Raw genomic sequence first — 21799 nt, 5'->3', positions numbered from 1 at the left:
CCGACTTCAAACCTTAAAGTCTAAATTTTCCTAATTCCTAATTAAAACATAAAGAGGTCAGTATAGACAAATATCGGTATATTAACTGAATTTAATATTGGTTAAGAAACCGATGTGTGTTACAAACTTCACTTAAAGTTACTGCCTTTTATTAGTGTAAACAATCTTTTCGCGTTAGAGAGTATCAATAACATGATGGTACTGTTGAATAGGTAAATGGAAGCGCCTAAAATGTTTGATCCGAGAAGAGACAGCAGGTGTGTAGGATGGGTGGCTCATTATACTAAAAGGCTAATATGGCGATAGGGAGTTGGAAGATATTTGGATTCCTTTGGATTCCAAAATCGATCATAAGAACACTAGGAAAGTTTCCATAGTTGAAGAAGTAAGTTGTGACTACAGATGGAGAACAATATAGGTGACATCAAACATATTAACAGAAAAGAGCGTCGCAAGATCTTTTAAGTGAAAATGATTTCAGGATTTTGTAAATCAGCGAGAAGAATAAATAGTTGGGAAAGATAAGATGCAAAAAGAGTGGCTTTAGTTTATGAGATGTGACCAATGAAACGTCCTCATTCCTCAGAGGAAATTACACATCTTTTTATGAGTTGCATTAAAAAGTTATTGGTTATTGGTAAGAGTTCATGTTTGTTCATCCCAGTAATTCAAAAGAAATAATGTCCCGGTTTCTCAACCACAAGTAAGAGGACAGGAAACGGAGGCATTGGTTGTGATACAGAAACAGATATCGGTAACCTTCATAGAGAGAGTACAGCCTGTATTAAGTATTAACAAAACTTGATGTTTCCCTGAAAGCATGTGCACGAATCAGCAAGTGCAGTGTGTAACATAAACTTTGTTAAAGTCAAATTCTTTATACCAAACAGATTAATAATCTAAAGACCAGTCAGTACTAGTAAAAAGTTACGTTATGTCGGATAAAATCGTAGATGTGTGAAAAAAGTCGGAGTCGTGGAAAACAATAAATGTAACCTCTATAGAAGAGGTGAGTTGGTTGCTAAGAAAGCACCTTGTAATTTGCGGTAATTTGAAGGACGATCGCGAAAGTATGATGGGTAATTATTGAAAGAATTTCTTCAAATTAAAAGAGGCTACAGGAAAACGAATGGCCGAAGTAGCTAAATATCGTGAAGGCAGGGTGAAGTTCTTTCCAGATCGACCATTTTTAAGAATAGAATTTAATTTAGAAATGCTTTACTTAATGAATGCTTAAAATGACTGAATTTAAAATTAAAAACAAAAAGATTTTTAAATTATAAACAGTTAAATTCACTCAATATATAAAATTTAGCCTAGAGCACATTGATCTGAAAGCAATCCGCTAATGATTTTTTTGTTTTCAACGAGCATATCACTTATCAGAATCAATGCAAAAAAAAAATCTTTTGTAAACACTAAGCGCTTTTAAAAATATCATTTAAGGTCAGTGATTGATAATTTCTAATCTAGATAATTATTATTAGTACATGTATTTATTTTTAATTTAAGCCCCATCAACAACTAAGATCATTGGAAGCTGAGTCTTTTTTAGTAAATTGTCGGCCTTCAGACAGCTTTCCCTAATTTAGATGACACTTATCGCCATAAAGTGAGCTTGGAGGCTCCAAGATAGAGAAAATTACTTATTATTATTTTCCTTGGCTTAATGTTTACTCTTTTATCATTAACCGATCCAGGTTTAATTGAATTAAAAATTCAGTTGGTTTGGTTCTTTTCGAGGTCCTGATATTATTAGCTGATAGCCGGGTCTTGCCTCGGATTAGGTCGAGAAATTTGGCATTATGCTTTTGTAGAGTACGATCGGCTCAGAAAAACAATGTGAGACAGTTATTGTTTCGCTTCTGGCTCAAGATGAAGCTCTAGGTGATTTTGTTAACTAAGATTTTGTAAATGCTAATAAATATTCAAATATAAAAAAAATACAATTATTATTTTGATTAAAATTATTTATAAGTAATTCCGATAAGTTAAGTTCGATGAACCCATGAACTACCCGTTCTGTCCTTAAGTTCTTGCTGATTGGTAAGAGGAATGCAACAAGCATAAACAACTCTAACGAGAAAATCACCAAACTATCTGGCTTAAATAAATAATAAGATTGTCTCAAAATGATTATGAGATATTTTACCAACAATCTTATATTAAAAAAGGTTAAGTATTCGCCTATTTTTTTTTTTTTTTTTTTTAGAAGAGGCTTAACGTCCAACTGCCATTAGGGGCCTTGGACGAAGGCGGAAGCGTATACTTTACTTTAAACATTTTTTGTAACAAATAAAAAGTAGCTACACGCAGGATTCGAACTGGGGATCTCCCACTTAAAGAACCTTCACCAGGTGAGAAATTTATAAACATTTCAGGTTAAAAGTTTAACTAAATAGTGGTTAGTTTTGACCGTTCATAAAAAAAGGAGCGCACTCGGTAACTATTAAAATCCGCATTTCAACTTCAAAATTTGTACAAAAAATCATAACTATTCTTATTAAAATTCAACGTCAGGAAAAAAATTGTGCGTGCACTTATTAAGTAATAACAAAAACCACTAATAAATTATTAAACAAGCAAAAAAAAAAATAAATAAATAAAATATTTACAAAACCAAAACAATAACACTCGGAAAACACACACGACGGAGCAGAATTACCTATTTACTGTGAGAGGAAGTGAGCTTTGTAATAACTCGAGTCAAAGCACGATTCTCAGCTCGCAGTCTTTCATTATCAGATTTCAGCTTTTGTAATTGCTGTAAAATTAAATCTTATTAACAATTAAAATAAATTAATTAGGGGAACTAACTACCAATGGTTTAGAGCAACAGTTACGCGATTGTTAAGGGATTTTTACCAAACGTTGAAGGTAATGTACCTAGATGGTTCTCGGAGACATAATATAGAAGGTTAAATGAGTCTATAGGTAAATTTATCAAGCAATTTCATTAAAAATTCGAAAAGTAATTATCTTAAAATTTGTATAAATTAAAACGAGAGAGGCAATAAAATTAATTAATTTATTTATTACTAGAGTTGCTAGCCAAATAATCACCGGTGAAAAAACTTTAATGAAAGACCATTATCACTCACGTTACTTTCACAAAATATCAAAATAAAAATTTAATGACATCATTAAAATTAAACGAGAAAGTTTAGGTGAACTGCAGAGAATTCTAAATTGACAAAAAAATAAAATAAAATAATAATAATAATAATTCGAGCACAATTAAAATTTTTCGCTTTAGATTCCATAATTTATTATAATTTATACTATTATATTTATAATTTATTAAACATTAATAAGCTGCAGATGTTTGGAAGTAAAACTAAAAAACAAAGAATAAATTTTCAAGATTTGTTGAGTTGGATTAAAAAGTACATCTGATACATCGAAATTTAAATGTTAAGCAAAAAAGAAGCACACAACAAATTAGAAGGAATTAAGACTATGTATGATTGAATAAAAGTGGTACTAGTATTTCCTTCAGTCAGGTGAGAAAAGATCCGAGGACTTCCAGCTGACCTAATACAAAGGCGATTTTTGTTCAAAATTTTTAAAAGCTGAAAAACTGGTACCAAGAGAGAAATAATAATGAAATAATGAATCTGTAGTACATTTCGCTGATCTCAATTAACTATTAAATTTTCAATGATTTAGAAAATGACTATACTTTTCACAAGTTCATTTAAATTTTATAAAAGACTGAATTTTATAAAATAAAACAAGCATTGGGTAGTCATAAAGTAATCTTTCCATACTGAAGAAATTCATAAAAAAATTATAACAGGTATGAAAGCTAATCTTATAAAGAATTTTAATAAAAAATAAATTATTTATTATTTCAAACCTTAAGCTCTTCTTCCATTTCAGAAAGTTTCCTTTCCATAGCTCTACGCTCTCGTTTTTCAGCTTCAGATAATGAATTTCTCATCACTATAGCACTTTTTTCGGCTAATGATTTAGCCTGAGCTAAATCATCTTCAGTATGCTTCAGTTTCTCTCTTAGCCTTTCGTTTTCACGTTGGGATTCTTCGTATAGCTATAAAAATAAATAAAAATGTTTCATTTTACAAATAAATAATAAAAATTATTTTATTACTGTTAGCCTAATTTTAATAATAAAGGCATTAAAAGTAAAACAGCGGTAAATGTTATGTTAATAGATCTACACAAGCTATATAAGAGAGGAGGACAAAGCTCCCAAAGGGGCAAAGTACTCTGATCTAAATATGAAAATCTAAATACATATCAAGGTAGATGGCAAGGAAGTGCGGTCAGTAATATATAGCAATCAGAATGTCAACATCTGAATTGGATTCTTTAATTAGATAAATTTATTTATGTTTTTTCATATTATCGTCGATTTAATTTTCAAAGCTTGTATGCACACTTAAACGATTCCAACAATAATGAAAGTGAATATGATACAGTACAGTCGCTGAAACCAAAATTACAGAAAAATTTTAAACAGCTACTAAAAAACAACGTATCTGAAGATGGACAGATGCCCGGGCAAAAAGTCAAATATTTAATAATATAACGAATACAATTCACTGTTTCTTAAATCAAGATTGTGATTTTTTTTTTCCTTCTTTTAAAGCACTACACAAATGATTTATAAATAGAGTTATGTTCACATTCAAAAAAATTAATAAAAACGTAAAAGAACAAAAAAAAAAATCAAAGGGCAAAAATCTTCTAAAATTCTGTAAAATATAAATCTAATTTATAATTTGTAATGGATGATAATGCGGTTGCCGTATGTTTTTGCATTTTATGGACTGTAGGCAAGAGGATAAGTTTTGGAACTGCAAAATTTAAATTATTATTTGTTTTATAAAAGTTTTTTTGCAGAAACGCTCTAGAAAACTGAATTAGTGTTCTGTAAAATTTTAATTACTTATTAATAAATATTAATTAAATTAAAATTACAACTATAACTCTAAAATACACATTCTATCGTACTCATGACGATGACAGAATTTTTTTTCACAAAATTGCCTACAAAAAAGTAGGAAAAGTATAAGTATTCATTTGAAATAACTTATGTAATATATTTACGTAAAACAAAAACAAAAAATTACAAAAAAATAGAATATTTATTAAAATAACATTGAACAAAGAAGTTCCAAAATACACAGTTTATGCTGAAGAGATCTAAAGCTGCAGACTACAGTTTTACCGCTAAAGTCAGTGAAAATAAAATCAATGCATCTGAATGCTTGGGACATTGAGTCAACCTAATAACATAAAACAAAGTACAAAGTGACTCAAGAGGAAAACGTTAAGGCTAATTTTTGCATGATAGGCGCTGTCATCTTTGTCATTGACTTGGGATCATTATATTCAACTCGAGAAGCTAATCAATCTCTGCCAAATTAAAGGCAGGTGAAGTTCTTCATTAAGCAATCACACCTCGTTTATAAATACTATGCAACGTACTGCAACAATTAGCTTGGTGCTTGAAGAACGCTAAAATTTTTGTTTCTTAAGTATGAATGTAAGAAAAATGCGAAATAAACAAAGTGATTTTTTGTTATCTATGGTTACCGTACAACAAAGACCTTTTTATTTATATATAGTATATCAATTAATTGTGGGCCATCTCAATTTAGCACCAAAGAGCTTTACACATATTGATACAAATTCCAAATAGAGTTCAGTTCTTCATAGAACTTGATCATAGTCTTGGTTTCAGTCTTCTGGAAGATATAGGTTCTCCAAGGTGGTAATGTGGATGGCAGTGTGAGAAGGGTGAGAAGTTGTCTGTTAGTTTGGTCATGTGAGTATGAATGGCCTTGAATGTCGAATTCTCTGGGTATTTGTGTGCTCTTAGTAAACCTTGGGGCGTTCAGAGCAATTCGTAGTACTTCATATTGAAAATTCTGCAGGCTTTAGTGTGTTTCCCACTGTAATCCAGACTGGGCAGTCGTATGATAAAAGAGGTCATATAGAGCAGTGTGTATCTCGTAATTTAATGGGTATAACTGTTACAGTAGAGTGTACGCTTGTTCAAGTTCTGTAGTTGATAAGCAGTCTTCAGGTGTAGTATATCAAGGATGACGCCAAGGTAGCGCACTCCTTGATCCTTTTGTTACCAGGGAATTTCCTGGTTGTTGAGTTTTATTAGACGTAGGTTTTCATTCAGGAATCTACGAAGGGAGAAAATTGTTGATTCTGTTTTAGTTTCTTTGGAACCAGTAGAATCGAATTTTTGAATTGTTACAGTTTTTTTAATATTAATGAAACTAAGTCCATTATTCATTATTATTATTATTAATTATTATTATTAAATAAGCAACATCTGAAAGTTACTTGTAAATAAATATTAAAGTTGTTGCTTTCAAATATCTATTTTAACCTTGTGATATATCTAGAAAGAAATTTAGACAAAGTACTTCTAAGGATCATTTACTATATTATAATCACAATCAACTATCCTAGTTGATTATTAATTGATTAGTTTAATGAGCACTATTACACAACTCAAAAAAGAGGTCGTTGATCAGGATCGTACTGAGACATGAAAAATTTGTCTGAACTCATCCGATTTGGTTAGGATCCAAGAATGATAAAAATTGCATATAAGCACAATTTAGAATCAAATATGAACTCTTCTATTTCAAGTAAATAAAATTTACCTTTTTGTAATCGATTTCACCATTTTCGGTATCATTTTTGGCTACCAATTTTGCTTCATCTTCTCCAGCAAGTGAATTTAAACGACTTGAAGCTTCTGATCTCTCTCCGCCGCTCTGTAATTATAGATACTACAAATTAAAATAAATTATATCACTCCAATAACAATATAATGTAATGTAACCCTACACCGCAATAACCCTTACTTCATAGCCTTCGGAGTTAACACTTTTTGTACTTCCACTTAATGTTGAAAGATCTGACATTCTTGGCGTTCTTTTAGTAAGATGTCGATTGAAACTACTACTTCTACTAGGAAATCTTGATGTTGAAGGACTTCTGTGGGTAGGTGAATAGGAAGTTTGTGTATAACCAGGTGAACTGGAACGTGAACTAATACCACCAAGTAGGGAACTGTATAATGATGGCGAAGTTGACAGATTATGTAAGGAGGTGGATGAATGACTAGGTAAAAGAAGGCTGCCATACCCTGAAGAAGTTCCACCATATGTCGAATATGAAGTTGGTGTGTTGCTGAGATAAGGAGATGACTGTGATAAAGAACCATTGTACCCTAATAGACAAAAATATGATTTTATAACCCTAAATAACTTTAAACCTATTGACAAAAATTAATTTGACTATAATGTTTATCCCCGTCAGATTATGCCGTAATAAAACCAATATCAATCCAGAATTAATTATTTTTTAATGTTACGAATTTTAAAACAATCATTTAGCATGCTACCCTTTTTTATTTTTTTTATTAAAAAACAATTACTGAAAATGATAATTATTCAATGATTTTTGATTTGAAAATAGATTAATTAAGCCTAATGTCTAGGCTTAAAACTAGCTAAATATTCCCTGTAACTTACAGAAACTACTTTCTATTCATAAAACATAGATCCAGTTACAATCATCAGAATAAAACCACAGAATAAAAATTACTAATTTTATCAGATTTCTTTAGGTTAAGCTTGCGGCAAAAATAAAAGAACGTCGTTACTTTTTTAATTTATTTATTTATTTAATTTTTTCATAAAAGTATAAAGATCGGTAAAAATTGTATTAGCTGCTTTAGTTCTTAAATAAACGAGTTTATTATCTTATTTGTTTCTATTTTCAGATATTAAAACAGCAAACTCATATTAAGTTCTCGCTTTTTGCAAAATGGAATATCTCCAAAATTATAATTGGTTTGAGTTTATTTTCATTAACTTGACTGTTACATTAAAGGCTTGGGCACCCAGAAAGTCTAGTTATGTTACACAATGTTGCATCATCTCTGTCAAACAGAACGCGGTCTACCGCCTCGGGCTAGTCTTTCTCACGACGACCAGCGATCTGGTCCCCATATCGCAGACTGCCGTGACCAAGCCTTTATCCCAATAACCTTTTATCGGAATTTAATACGCTTAGACATGCCCTGGAGAGGAGACGAGACAAACTTCGATTAAAAAAAACAAAAACAAAAAACACTACTCTCGCATATAAGTTGACTAGAACAAATCATAAAATCCGAATCCCTTTCACCCAGTCTCAGTAATTTCTCACATATCTAGTTAGTAACTTTGAACATCTAATAATCATACGAACTTCAAAAGGAAATTGATGGGAACAATAAAAACAAAATCCGTCTAGTGTTGTGCCAATTTCCAGTTAAGGCATCCAAATATGTCAAGAATCTGTAATTCTAGTCTGTTATGTTCATTTTATTGTTTCTTCGGTTACATATCACCTACAACAATCTCAACCCATCTTTAAAATTTCAAAGACCGAAAAAAGATCATTTAAACAGAACTCATAAATTTAATGCCATCAAAAATAATTCCCAAGCTAGATTCAGTGGACTTCGCCATTTAGTTAATAGTAAATAAAACAATCTTCTACTTTTAAAATTAGAACATCAATCTGATCTCCTTGAACTCAATGGTAGTTCATTTGTCAAGCAAACTTATACAAAACTCTTTTTTACTCTTTCTTCTATTTTAAACTTCTTAACTTCCAGATTTACTTAAAGAAGTAAAATTTCAAAATTAAAATAAAGTTATATTGTTATTAACAACTATTTCTAATTTTTTAAAAAAGTTGGTATTGCTGTTTTAATTCTTAAAGTTCACTCAATCTCAATTTCTGAAGGAAGAGTTTGAAAAAAAAGTTTCAAAAATGTAATAGGGACCAAATAACTTAAACGTTTTCTTTCATTAAATCTATGTTATGTATTGTGAAAATGCCGAAATTATATTCCCACCTCAACCTAGCTATCTATCATACGTATCTCACAAAATTATCAAATTCAAATCCATGAAGAAATGGACAAAAATAATACTAATTAAAAAAATGAAATTTGTAAAACCAGCTAGCAAGCATTCTCTAAATTTAAGAACGCTTTCAACCCTTGGTACAAACAAAAACTGTACTTTATATCGTGAAGTTCCAATGATTTTTTCCCTCCAAAAAAACCTGCTGATACTTCAAATTTACCTATCCGGCAAATAAAACTTACAAATAAAAACACGCAAGATTAAAAAAAATGTATTGCTCAAAATTCCGACCCACCGCACTGATTACGTAAAGAACCAAATCTAGTGATTAATTTTTTAAAAAAATAAAATAATGGCACCTCCAAAAGAATTATATGATGGTTGTGAGGAAGAGTATAAACTGGTAGGCCTTACGGTAGCCCTACGTTGGTACGACATGTTTCACTACAAACTAAAGACTGTGTTAAACTTTGCTTACTAGGGAGTACACTCTACTACTTCTAGGTGTACATAAATAGAAGGCACCTGTCCCCCACCACTCTAAACATAACTATATAAACACAAAAATATAAATTTCTTCTTTATTTATTCTTGTTTCTAGAGTAACGTAAACGTAGTTGATTTTTTTTTTTAAATGTTTGTTTTCCGATAAATAGCAAAAACATTTGTGAACAAAAAAAATTAAAAAACTTTTATGTAAATAATCTCTACTACTTCTCCAAATAAAGGATTTCTTTCGAATTAACGTACTCTTTGAGCATAAAGTCAAAGTTGTTTGTTACAAACAAGTTTACATAAACTAAACTTTCCTAATAAAAAAATCAAAATAATAACAAGTAGCCAATGTTTATTTCATTAGAGAAATCCCGAATCCTAAATAAGAATAATTAACACAAACACAAAATAAAAATCAACAAAGTTTTTAAAGATTTTGGGACTGTACCAAAAGTTTTATGTAGAAACTGCTATATTTTTTTGGCAAGTTCTCTAAACTAAAGGCGAAAATAACTATACCGCCAATATTTGTAGTAGCTCATACATGTGTTCTGAATTTCAATTAATCTTAATATGTTGTAAGAACCGGAGGAGTCTTTATTTGCAGGTAACTTGTAATTAAAAATAAAAACCTAAGTGGAGTCATATTTCTAACCACAATCACTGAAGTTTTCTATTAAATAGATTTATTAAAAAAAAGTACATATATATATTTTGTAGACCTAGTCCTTGACATATTCATAGGGGCCTATTTAAAATAGAAAGATACGATCGCACAAAATGGTGCAAATGGGGTCAGGTCAATAAGCAATCTGATTTGAACCAAGAAACGTATGTTTTTATTCAATGACAAAGAAGAATTTTCAGATTATCCTTTAATATTAGACGGGGGACTTATAAGCGACAAATAACTGAAAGAGAATTAATAAATTTAAAAAAATCAAATACACAACATTATATTCTCTCAAATTTGAACCTTTGTAAAAACCTGAAATTTTCATTAAGATTTTTGACTTTATATGCATTTAGTGGTGTGTAAGGACCGTTAGCCACTTTCACAGAAAATTAGCTTCAAGACTAACTGCATCTAATACATAGGCGATACTGTCTTACTTATAAGCTTCAGGAATTGATCGAAAACAAAGTTGGGGCAACTCCTCGATCCATACGTTCGTACGGCTGAACCATAGAATTCACCACCCAAGCGTTTCAATAGCCAGATTGCACTATTCTGCGTAACTTATTGGAGAGGTCTCACAAATATCGAGTACCTGTCTAAAGACGAGATTCCAAATGGAATAATTATTTTTAAGGACAGGAAAGAGCCTTCAATAAGAAAAACATTGTTACAATACTAACCTCGGCGTCGATGCCTTGATTTTTTTTTTTTTTAAAGAGGACCAACCCATCAGGTATGCTTAAAGACCTCACGCAGTTAAGGGTAAAAAGCAACTACACAAAAGAAATCACTCCTACTTAATAAGTTACCATCATTAACACTAAATGACTAAGTACTGGCACTCTATATCCGGGAATGAAGGATCAAGTGAGTGCCACTAATGCATGCGAGAAACACTTTAAGAGGAGAGAATATTGATGACTCGTGATGGCTATGTTAAAAGAAATTAGCTAGCTTATTAAGGCTGGTTCTTCTATTCTAGTTCTGAAAGAGTTACTACTTTTAAAGTGATAAAATGCAAGAAAATTAATAATTTATTCATTCTCGCTGGAAAAATTCTCTTATAAATCTGACACGCCAGCTTACAATAAATATTCTCCCTCTTCATTCCTGCAAATACAGTCAATCAAAATCTATGAGGACACATACATACAGATAACCTTACCATACAGTTGTCCATAACGAACCGGACATTAGTATTAGACTAAACCAATGAAACACCTTGGATTTTTGATAAGATATATAACCCTCCCTTGTGAAGCGATTGTTCTGAAGGTAAGAAGGTGACAACATAAGAAAATGCCAACATCTTTCCTTAAAACTAAAAGAAATACATTGCTTGGAGCTGGTGATAATATCAGTAGATGGACTTGTCTTAAATACTAGTATTCATAGATCAGGTACATTTATGAATCTAATAAAAACACGCAAGATTAAAAAAATTGTATTGCAAAAAATTCCGACTCACCGCACTGATTACGTAAAGAACCAAATCTAGTGATTAATTTAAAAATAATAATAATAATAATAATAATAATAATAATGGCACCTGAAACCATTCAAAACCAGTTTTGATTCTTAATTGGACTTTTTAATTTGGCGTACTTATACAAGTTGGTTAGCATATTTTAATTTCATTTATTTATTCGTTCTCTTTCTGGGCTATAGAATTCCCTAATAATTTTGTAAAATAATAAGAAAGTTAAGACTGTTATCATTCTTCAGCGAAAACACTCAAGAAATAAATAATAATGTATATCATCACTTATTACACTAATTATAGTCGTTATCTTTTAAGTTTAGTAACAAAAATCTATATACAATAGCTACAAAGTATAAAAATTTATAAAAACAAGTCACATTCAATTAGTTAGTGGTTTTATTATTTTAAGAAAGAATTAACTATGGTTATTTTTGTTTTAAATTAAGCATTTAATAAATAAGGAATCTGCCAAAGACGTAAAAGCATTTGCCAACCATTTGTTTTAAGTAGTGAGATATTCTTGGAAGTTACAAAAGTTCTAAAATTAGTTCGGTCTATTGTTGAGCATGATACACACCTAAAAAAGTATGCCATAATTATTTACAGTCTCGCCAAAAATAAATTTGAAAATTTTGTTTTTAATATATATATATATATATATACATATTATTTATATGTATATTATATATTTGCAAATATACAGGACCAGCATTATCACATTCCACGTATCTTTAGTCTATTTATAGATAAATCGTTTAAAAAAATAAAAATATATATATAGGAATTTTATTCAATGTTTTGCAGTGGCATTTATTTTTTTTACTGGTATTGAATTTAGTGAACTTTCTATATCTAAATTCTCACCTTATTTGTTAACCAAATTTAAATCTAACACTATTTACTTTCAAAACATCACTAAAATGTTACTAAAAAAGGCAGTATTATCCACCATTTCCTCAGACAACCCAATTACTAATTCTTCTAAAGAAAATGATTGAAATAAAAGTTACAGATTATTAATGTCTTTGGCTGATGTTTTTTTTATGCCGTTAAATTCATTCAATTAACTTTTATGTTTGTTTGTAGAGACTATATTTGTAAAATAAAGCATTATCATAGATTTTTGTAAATGTAATGTATAAACAAAATTTAGAGAAAATCGTGGGATTCATTTTCTAGAACATAAAAAGTGACTTCTTTTTTTTGTTTAACTCGAGTTTTAACATCTCATTTAATCATTTCTAATTTTAAAGTAAGTAGTAGGCTTATGTAGTGATAGGCTTGATCATTTTACTACAATGACTGTTTAGAGGGAACTTCACTTATCCCTTCTTTCTTAAATAAATTTTCCTGGATAAATGATTCAAATGCAAGTTATACAGTTAAAATTGAAAATATATACCAAGAAAAGTTCTTACCAGTGAAAAAAAATAAACATTGCAAAGAAACTGTGTGGTTTTATGGTAATATAAACCTGCCACTTTCAGCGGTTTTTAATTTTAAATTTTCTCGGTCAAAAACTATTTTTAAGAACCTACTCTAATTCGAAAAAATATTTTTTGCATTTAAAAGAAGTTTTAATCAGTTTGACTGTGTGTGGGACTAACTGGAGTTGTCAGCATAACTAAAAAACAGAAAACTGCGCCAAATTAAATACTCCCACTCGGTGCTATCATGGGAGCCAACACTATGCTTTTGGAGAATATATGCTCCTTTACTAAATCTATTTATTTTTTTTTTCAGTTGTTTCTTGCGTGAGGGCAGGGGTTTTTCTCGAAAACGTCCACGTCATTCTTCAAACCATGCTCCGCGCTCACAGTTCCACATGTCTATAACTTTCATTTTTACAGGAAAATGCTTCCTAGGACCGTCGTGATGTTCTCAAGTAATTATAACCAGCGTCGTTATGGTATAGTCTAAGGGTACGTTTACAACGGAGCTGTGAGTATAGATGATAGCAGAGAAGATAACTGATAGAGTAAAATATAATCGCTGATTAGTGTGCACAACGGAGCTGTGATACATGCAACATGTCCGAGAAGTGAAGAAGAGTTTTTATGTTCAGCAGCAACAAAAAGGTATATTTTAAAGAAAAAACGCTTTAGAAAATATCATGAGGATCAAATATGTGAGGATGGGTCCACCCACATTCGACTATATTTAAGAAAAAATAAGGTCAAAATTAAGAAAACTTTGGAAAAATTGTCATGGAAATCCTATAACCATAGAAGAAAAACTAGTGATTACTCTTAGGTTAGTAATGATTTTATTGAAAAAAAAAAACAAATAAATACACATGAAAATAAATGTAAGCACGATTTAAAAAACAAAATATTGTTTAAAAGTAAATAATAAAATAATAACCAAAAATAATGAGTAAAAAGAGCACTAAATAATTTTTCGACGTCCATTTTGAAGCTTCGATACTGGAGTTCAGCTAGCAGAAAAATGAAAAATTCAATTCTATCATCTATGAAGAATGTACTAGGTTATTCTATAAGCGCTGATGCATCACTGCTATCATCTCCGCTATCATCTATGCTCACAGCTCCGTTGTGAATGTACCCTTAGGTATAAACGATCCGGATAATTTCTAAGTTCCTTATATAAATGGTGAAATTCACCCAAAGTACTTCGTTTTTTATTTATGGGATGTACATGATATTTTCTAAAGCGTTTTTTCTTTAAAATATACCTTTTTGTTGCTGCTGAACATAAAAACTCTTCTCCACTTCTCGGACATGTTGCATGTATCACAGCTCTGTTGTGCACACTAATCAGCGATTATATTTTACTCTATCAGTTATCATCTCTGCTATCATCTATACTCACAGCTCCGTTGTAAACGTACCCTTATACTATCAGCGATTAAATCCGGAATTATAATTTTTTCATGAATACAACAACTGTGGTTCTGTGCAAAAGTCTAAACTAATTTTTTTTCTCGTTAACTTGTTTGCACTACCGAGAAAACTCAATTTTGGAATTTGTTTAAATAACTTTTTAGATCATTATCTAATGGCATAAATTATGTAAGATGCCTGGATAATGCGGAAGTAATTGTTACTTCCACAACTTTTAGGGCAAATCTTATAGATCACGCGAAAACATAGTCCAGTGAGAAAAAGCAAAAATTCGGTGGTTCCTCGCCCGCATTTAATTGTAGAATATCATAAAAGTATGGGTGGCTCTGGCTTAATGGATGGCATGACACTGGCCAATGTAGAATTGGGATTCTTAGTAAGCAATGGTACTGGATAATCAATGGATGAAGTGATAAATGTACAGCTACCATGACAAAGAATAAATCCTTATTCCATTTACAATGTCGACGAGTCATAGTTATCAACTTATGGTATTTAAAGAAAACATCCAGAACTAACAGCGATAAAAACTCTAAAATTCTGTTAGGTATGACGAAAAAAAGAAAAAAGAAAATTTTTGAAAAATAATCTAAAGATATTAAACAGGTACTTAGGTTGAGGAATTTTATCAGGATCCCTGATTAGGTCTAATCTAAAGTTACAAAAGAAAAAAAAAATTGATATTGTTGGGTCGATCTTTCGCTCCATAACTTGTTTGCCTTATTTCAGGACATAGAATGTTAACTACTGACAGATGCGGTGCATATAATTTTTTTTTTTCTTTTTTGACTTCTGCTTATGAAGTTTTTTATTTTCACGAAACTAACACAGACTTAAAACATACAGGCTTCGTTGTGTTATACATAAATATAATCGATCAGAAGTAGGGACACATTCGTGTTACGACGAATAAAATTGTTCACTAAAATTTCGCATTAAATAAAGAAAAGAGACATTATCTTGCTTCTTACTTTTACGCTCTGGCAGGAAGAGATCTCCACAAAGTAAACAAAAACAAAAAAATCAATAAAATATTTATTTATTTTAATACCTCTGAATTATTCAGACTGACGCTGTCATCAGTATCAGCGGCGGAAACTCCACTTCCACCAGTAGTTCCTAGCTCGCTTTGCCGATCGGGATCTATTTCCTGCAAATCAAAACAGAGAAGAAAAGTTATCCTAAATAAGTAACATTTTATTTATTTACTTTTTTTTTTTTTTAATGCGAAACCTGAATTATTAAATTTTACTGGGTTAATATTGCTAAATTAACGATGTATCGTATCTGGTAGTGATCTGCTAAAACTAGACTTACATCCATATCCACTGTAACAACGCCCGTCGATCTTCTCTTCGGCCTGCGTCGCCTCTGGATGGCTGCTTGTGTCGCTTGAGCTGTTCGGACATCATTTTCCTTGTCTTGTTCTACAAAACGTAGAAAAAAAAATCAATAGTCAAAAACACTTGGGCCCGTGTTATTGAAATCACTCAAATGAGCCTGTTTATGTACTAAAAAATAATAATTTTTTAAAAAAATGTTTGATTTGGGCAAAGATAACTTTCTGATAGAGACGAATTTAAGTATGACAAGTACATTTTTTACACTATAGATAAGTGTTTTTCAAGCATTATTCAATAAAGAATACAATTTTAAAACCGAAGCTGTTTACATTTTTTTTATCTGCAACTCGTAATAACATATAATTAATAATTTTATAAAACAATTATAATAAAATGAGTTTCTAATGTTTACTAAAACAATTATTTTTAACCACATATACTCTAGACACCTTCGATGGTTATGCATTAAACATTAAACTATTTACTTACAAAAATGATCTAATTGTGAAGAATATATATTATTAAAAGTCTGTGGTGCTTTTTTCACTTAACAGTTCCAAAAATTAATTTTTTATTCACCTATTACGCTTACTTATTGAAATTTAGGTATTCACTTTCTATTGGAATCTCCCTGAGTCAACAATAAAAACCCTATGCTTGTGCCTTTTATTGGCAATTAAGAGAAATATTAAATTTTAAGGACGGATTTTGGTCTCGTGGTAAATCAAGGGCGTGGCTTTGTAAGTGGGAGATCCCCAGTTCGAATCACGCTTATGGCTACTTTTTAATTGTCAGAAAAAATTGTTTATAGTAATATATGTGCTTACGTCCCCGTTCACGACTCCTAATTCGTAGCTGGACGTTCAGAAAAAAATAGGCGATTACTTTACTTTTAGTAAATTTGAATTCCCTGAGATATCTTATTTCTTAGTTACGATGGATATAGACACGCATTTACATAGATCACTTTGGCCTCTCAAAATGAAAATTTCTGGTAAAAAAATCAAAATCTAAAATTTTCACAATTACAATACGTCTCTTACTTATAGTAACCAACTATAAATAGCGATTAATATTAATAAAATGATTTTTAGTTACTTTAATTCTCTATAACAGATAAGTGAAGGATATTAATAATCTGTCAGTTCATCATTTGAGTGCCATTAACATTTCATGGTCTCCATTATTCTCAAATCGCGGGTTTAACAGGAACTAATTTTAGCCGTGTACTAGACATTCAAATATATGTTTTATATTCAATTTATTGTCTGCTGAAAATCATTTAAACTAACTTAATTTTATATTCCAGCTAACGATACTGAACTTTTTAAAGTAGGATCGGAACAAATATAAGATTTGAGAAAAATTTCGTACTCTAATTTTTTAATAATTCATTCATTAAATTAAATTAAATTTTAAGTAATATCTTACCTTTATCATCTGTTTTTTTCCTCAGAGGTAAGGTAATCGTAGTGTCACCCGTTTCGGTAACAGGTGTTACCACAGCCGTCCTTTTTACTATCACTTCACCTGTACCTTCATTTGTTTTCCGAGCATCTTCCAACATAAACTGCAAATAGTTTTACATTATATAATAATTTATTACAAAATTTTAATTCAACAAAAATTTAAATATATCGGACTATATTGACAAAATAATAAAAAAAATAAATATCATGCACCATTTTTTTTTTTTGCAGTTTTTGAAGTAATACTCTTCAACAGGATCTAAATTAGAATAATAGTAAAACAACAAAACAGAACAGAAGATAGAAATAAAGTTGTGCTGTTCGATAGAAAATTGACACATGCAATACAATTAGAAGAAAAATAAAACAAAAACAATATATGCATGATGTAGGTCAGAAACTTGTCACATTATGACTAAGAAAGAATGGAATTGACTGTAGAACTATGAATCATCAATCACCACACGCAGCCAATACTAAAATTCAAAATAAATAATGGTATACATGTAAAAAAAAAATTAATTGCAAAAAGAATAAACAAAATTGGCCTTGCTTGAAGAATACAATTTAATAACGTGCAAAAAATAAAACTAAGCTGATATAATTAATTAAATTTAAAAAAAAAATCATGCGGTGCACCTAGAATAATTAAAATAAATATAAAATTGAAACAATAATATAAAGTGAATACAACTAAAAGCAAACAGTCCTAACAGCATATTGAAATATGCTGAGTAAACAATATACTACTACAATCTGAACAACATAGATGTGCAATAGAAGCAGAAAAACCTCGTTGCAAATCGATTCAAAACTCTCCTTTTTTAAAAAATATAAATAAATTTCATGAATATTAAATAATTAAGTTTTATCTCGATCACTAAACTCAAAATTCCTTTCTTTTATATGTTCATGCTGTAGGGACTATGTAGTTCTAAAAAAAAAAAAAAAAAAATCCTTTCTCTGTTACCTTTAACACTCAAAAATTAAGAACATACATAAGTTTAAAATGCTTAACATTTTTACTTGGCAAAATACGAAATTGGAAAAGAACTTTTCTTATGAAAGTAAAATAATAAGAAAAAAAATACGTTAGAACACAATGAAAAAAATTAAATTAGAGACACTTTAAAATATTCGAATTATTTACAATTACTCTTTTAAAAAATTCATAATAATATAATGCTTAAGCAGCAGGTCTAGGATAAATTTTTTAAGGCCTAAAAAAATATAGATACTGAAAGAGCGAGCTTAATGATTCTGTTTAACATATTGTGATTCGCTTAATTAAAAAAAAAGCTTAGCTATAAATAAATAAATTAATTATAAATACCAAAGGGTTTCGATAAACATGATTTCTTTTTGAAGGAAGTCATACAAAATCTTAAAAATACATCAAATAAACCTTTTTTTTTCTATACGTTTTATTCAAAGCACTTTTGTTTAGCAGCTAAGAACAAAAAATATAAATATAAACTGACATTGCTCTTTCGTTAAAGACAAAAATACTAGGCAGTGAGCTGTAAGAGGCTCCTAAAAAGAAAGAAAAAGTCTTAGGATAAGTGGGAATCGAACCCGGGATCCCCAATTCATATTTCATTGGATGCAGTCAACCAGTATTTACTGAACAAGCGTGCTCTAGGGAAGAATTCTAGATTTTAGAAAATGAATCTTTTTGACTTGCCACAGATGTCGACATCTTAGGGGTTTCAGTTTCTGAAGCTTCATGTCACAGCAACACATTATTGCTATGTATAACTCGAAGGGGTCAAGATGGCTATGGCTAAGTGCTTCTATAGAAGGTTCCTAAGATAGTAGAGTGACCAATCTTCATAAGGCGTTGAAAGCTAGATCTCTACTCTCCGCTTTAAGAGAAAGAAGGATTTTACATTTTCGGCTTCTGAGTCAAAAATTAACATTTAAGTCATATTCTCAAAGCATTTTTTTTTTAATTTCTAAAAACAATATAAAACAAATTCACTAAAGACATTAACAGTTCGTGTAATAGACGAAACGATAGAGAGCAGTAAATTGCAATGGTGCCATTTGCCACCGTCTTCTACTTCTATCCATTGTAGCACCCTCTAGTTTAGAGCTAACCCTCCAGGCATATCTGCGAATCTGATGAGGAGCTCTTGGGCAAGTATGCAGCATGGTTACTCTTCGGAGGCCGAACAGTCTTTGGGAAAACATTATACAGCCAAAGTAGCCCTTCACAATGACACATACAAGGCCGTGAGATCTTCCTGATAGATCCTTTACAGCCTATCTTCTGGCAGGCTCGTGCGATGCATGTATCTATTCAGTTTACAATGACCAGTGAAAAGAAGGAACTACGATCATGCTGATGGTCGATCGATCCTCAAGAAGTAGTGCCGAAATGTTTTTTTGCAAGTAGCTGCTTGGAAACTTTGACGCCTATCTCTGGCCAGAGATTTTAATCTACAAGTCCTGCGAGTTATTATGCACTCATTCTTTGATGGCTGCACTAACAAGGCATTTCCCAACGCTGCAAAAGGGTTCGAGCACTGTAAAAGATGCTCAGGATACTTCTCGGGCCTAGCGAGCCGCCGCCTCATTGCCAAGAAACCCGAATGCGCGGGTACCCAACACGAAAGACTTTATTTTGGAAACCAATATCCGTCTTAAAGGATCTTACCTACATTTTTAAAAGGTAATATTTTGGGCATTAGCTGAGAGGAATAAATTTTAGGAATCATCCTTCAGACGTAGTTTTGTAAATAAAAAATGCTGAGATCCTTCAAAATTAATAGTTTTTACTATTTCAATAAGGAGCAAGACCGAAATTCTCTAATTTGCTTCTAAAGATTCCAAATTGACAAAATACAGAAACCTTTAAAATTAATTACAACAAAAATGAATAAAATAAATAAAAGAATATGACTATCTGTGGCTTTAAAGCCTATAACTAATATTTTTAAAGGTAGATTCAAAAATTAAAAATAAAAAGGAGAGCTTTTGTAAGAGATTTTCAAGTCAAACGTCATTTCTTAAACGGGAGATCACCTTGCTCCCATTGTCGACTTTCAGTCTCCAAGAAGGTCTTCTCTCATTAAGCGTATTTCCCTTCTCCCCTTCTTTAGGTGTAAGCGTTGCAGAGATAGTAGGTGCTGCGCCTTCTTCTTCTACTACAGCTGAAGTCGTCTTTGTAGTAATGGCAGTGTTGGCCGTAGTATCAATAGGCGCCGAAGAAACAGTCATTGGGGCAGGAACAGCAACATTGACCACAACCTCGTTACTAGGCTGCGCACAGCAGATGACATTTCTTTTCGAGCGACAATATTGCATTAACTTTTATAAAACCCGCCCAAAAAAAATATAAAAAATATACCAAATGAAGTACATTAACAACGCTAGATTTACCTAATATATATCCAAGTTGATGAAAGAATCATAGCTGACAAATGTTAAGTAATGATGAATACTAAGATAAAACTGCAATAAAGGAAATATAAATAAGAGCAACGATAATAAAATGATAACACCACTTGAATATTCATGTTTGCTAGAGATAAGCAAGCCATCTTGGTATATATATGGCTCAATTGGCAAGGTGAAAATAAGTTTCAATGAACTGGATGATTTTTAACTGAGTTCAATACTTCGGTACTAATCTCTGGCAGCAGATCAACCTTAATATGTTTTTCCTCAAACAAACTTAACCAAACATACCTGATGATTCTGTACATATTCTTACATCAGAAATAATTGAAAAAAAAAATGCATCTGGTTTTAAAGAGACAAGACAATAAATTCCTAATTAACCTAATTCCTAATAAATTAATGCGAGGATGATGATTTTAATTAAAACAGTAATTGATGTTTACGTTAAAATTTGAATGAAGTTTAATTCAGGTGCATTAACAAGCTGCAATTTAAACTGCGACATTTACAAAAAAAAGTATAATACATGAAAAATAAAAACCTGTCCAATTATAATAACTAAATTTAATTTTTATTGCAATTTAAGAGATGTGAAAACAAAAATTCATGAGCCTCCAAATGGAAATCATTATTGTTTTCAAAAGTTGGATTACTGGGCATAGTACTTTTCCAACATTATTTTTCCTTATGATCCTTACACAGTTTGACAAATATAATACCTTTATTTCATTTTCTGTCAAATAAGCCCACTCATCCTAGCAACTGACCTCATTGGACAGTTATACAGTTGCCTCAAAAATGTTAATAAGAAATTTAAGAAAAATAAAAGCAGTTCGTTCCACCGAGGTAAGACACTTCTTTCTAGTACATTCCGAGAACTTTTCAAACCATCCTCGTACATATGTATATTGTATATCACTATACACTGGTCACTATACATTATTAACACGTATATTAAACCTACATTTTAAGGCATTAACGCGCTCAATTTTTGATGTTTTTTACTTTCATCTACTCACGCTTGGTTTTCAAATGAACGATAAAATACGTAACACAAATCTTCATTGAAGGATGAGATGTTTATCTTAGAAAACAGCAGCATAGATTTATAAAAATCATTTAGTATAATTCTTTTTTCCTTAC

General features: G+C 30.8%; 1 protein-coding gene across 12 annotated transcripts in view; it reads right to left on the bottom strand.

The window, feature by feature from the left end:
* LOC141450538 (protein phosphatase 1 regulatory subunit 12B-like) overlaps nucleotides 1-21799 on the bottom strand; it is a 67805-nt gene that overhangs the window by 5506 nt on the left and 40500 nt on the right. For 5 of the 12 annotated variants that reach the window (XM_074121126.1, XM_074121128.1, XM_074121130.1 and 2 more), the window contains 7 exons: nucleotides 20279-20515; nucleotides 17214-17352; nucleotides 15757-15866; nucleotides 15491-15589; nucleotides 6654-6767; nucleotides 3860-4051; nucleotides 2666-2764 (listed from right to left, as the gene is read on the bottom strand). In XM_074121126.1, the coding sequence (XP_073977227.1) occupies nucleotides 2666-2764; nucleotides 3860-4051; nucleotides 6654-6767; nucleotides 15491-15589; nucleotides 15757-15866; nucleotides 17214-17352; nucleotides 20279-20515 (990 nt within the window). The remainder of the gene's footprint in view (nucleotides 1-2665; nucleotides 2765-3859; nucleotides 4052-6653; nucleotides 6768-15490; nucleotides 15590-15756; nucleotides 15867-17213; nucleotides 17353-20278; nucleotides 20516-21799) is intronic. The other 7 variants (XM_074121133.1, XM_074121135.1, XM_074121137.1 and 4 more) reach the window with 3 other exon arrangements.

This window comes from Rhodnius prolixus, unplaced genomic scaffold, assembly GCF_049639745.1.
Source record: "Rhodnius prolixus isolate KJV_2025 unplaced genomic scaffold, Rpr scaffold_2, whole genome shotgun sequence".
NCBI classification, from domain to species: Eukaryota; Metazoa; Arthropoda; class Insecta; order Hemiptera; family Reduviidae; genus Rhodnius; species Rhodnius prolixus.
Note: the sequence above shows the minus strand (reverse complement) of the source record. Positions and strands in the feature narration are given on the sequence as shown.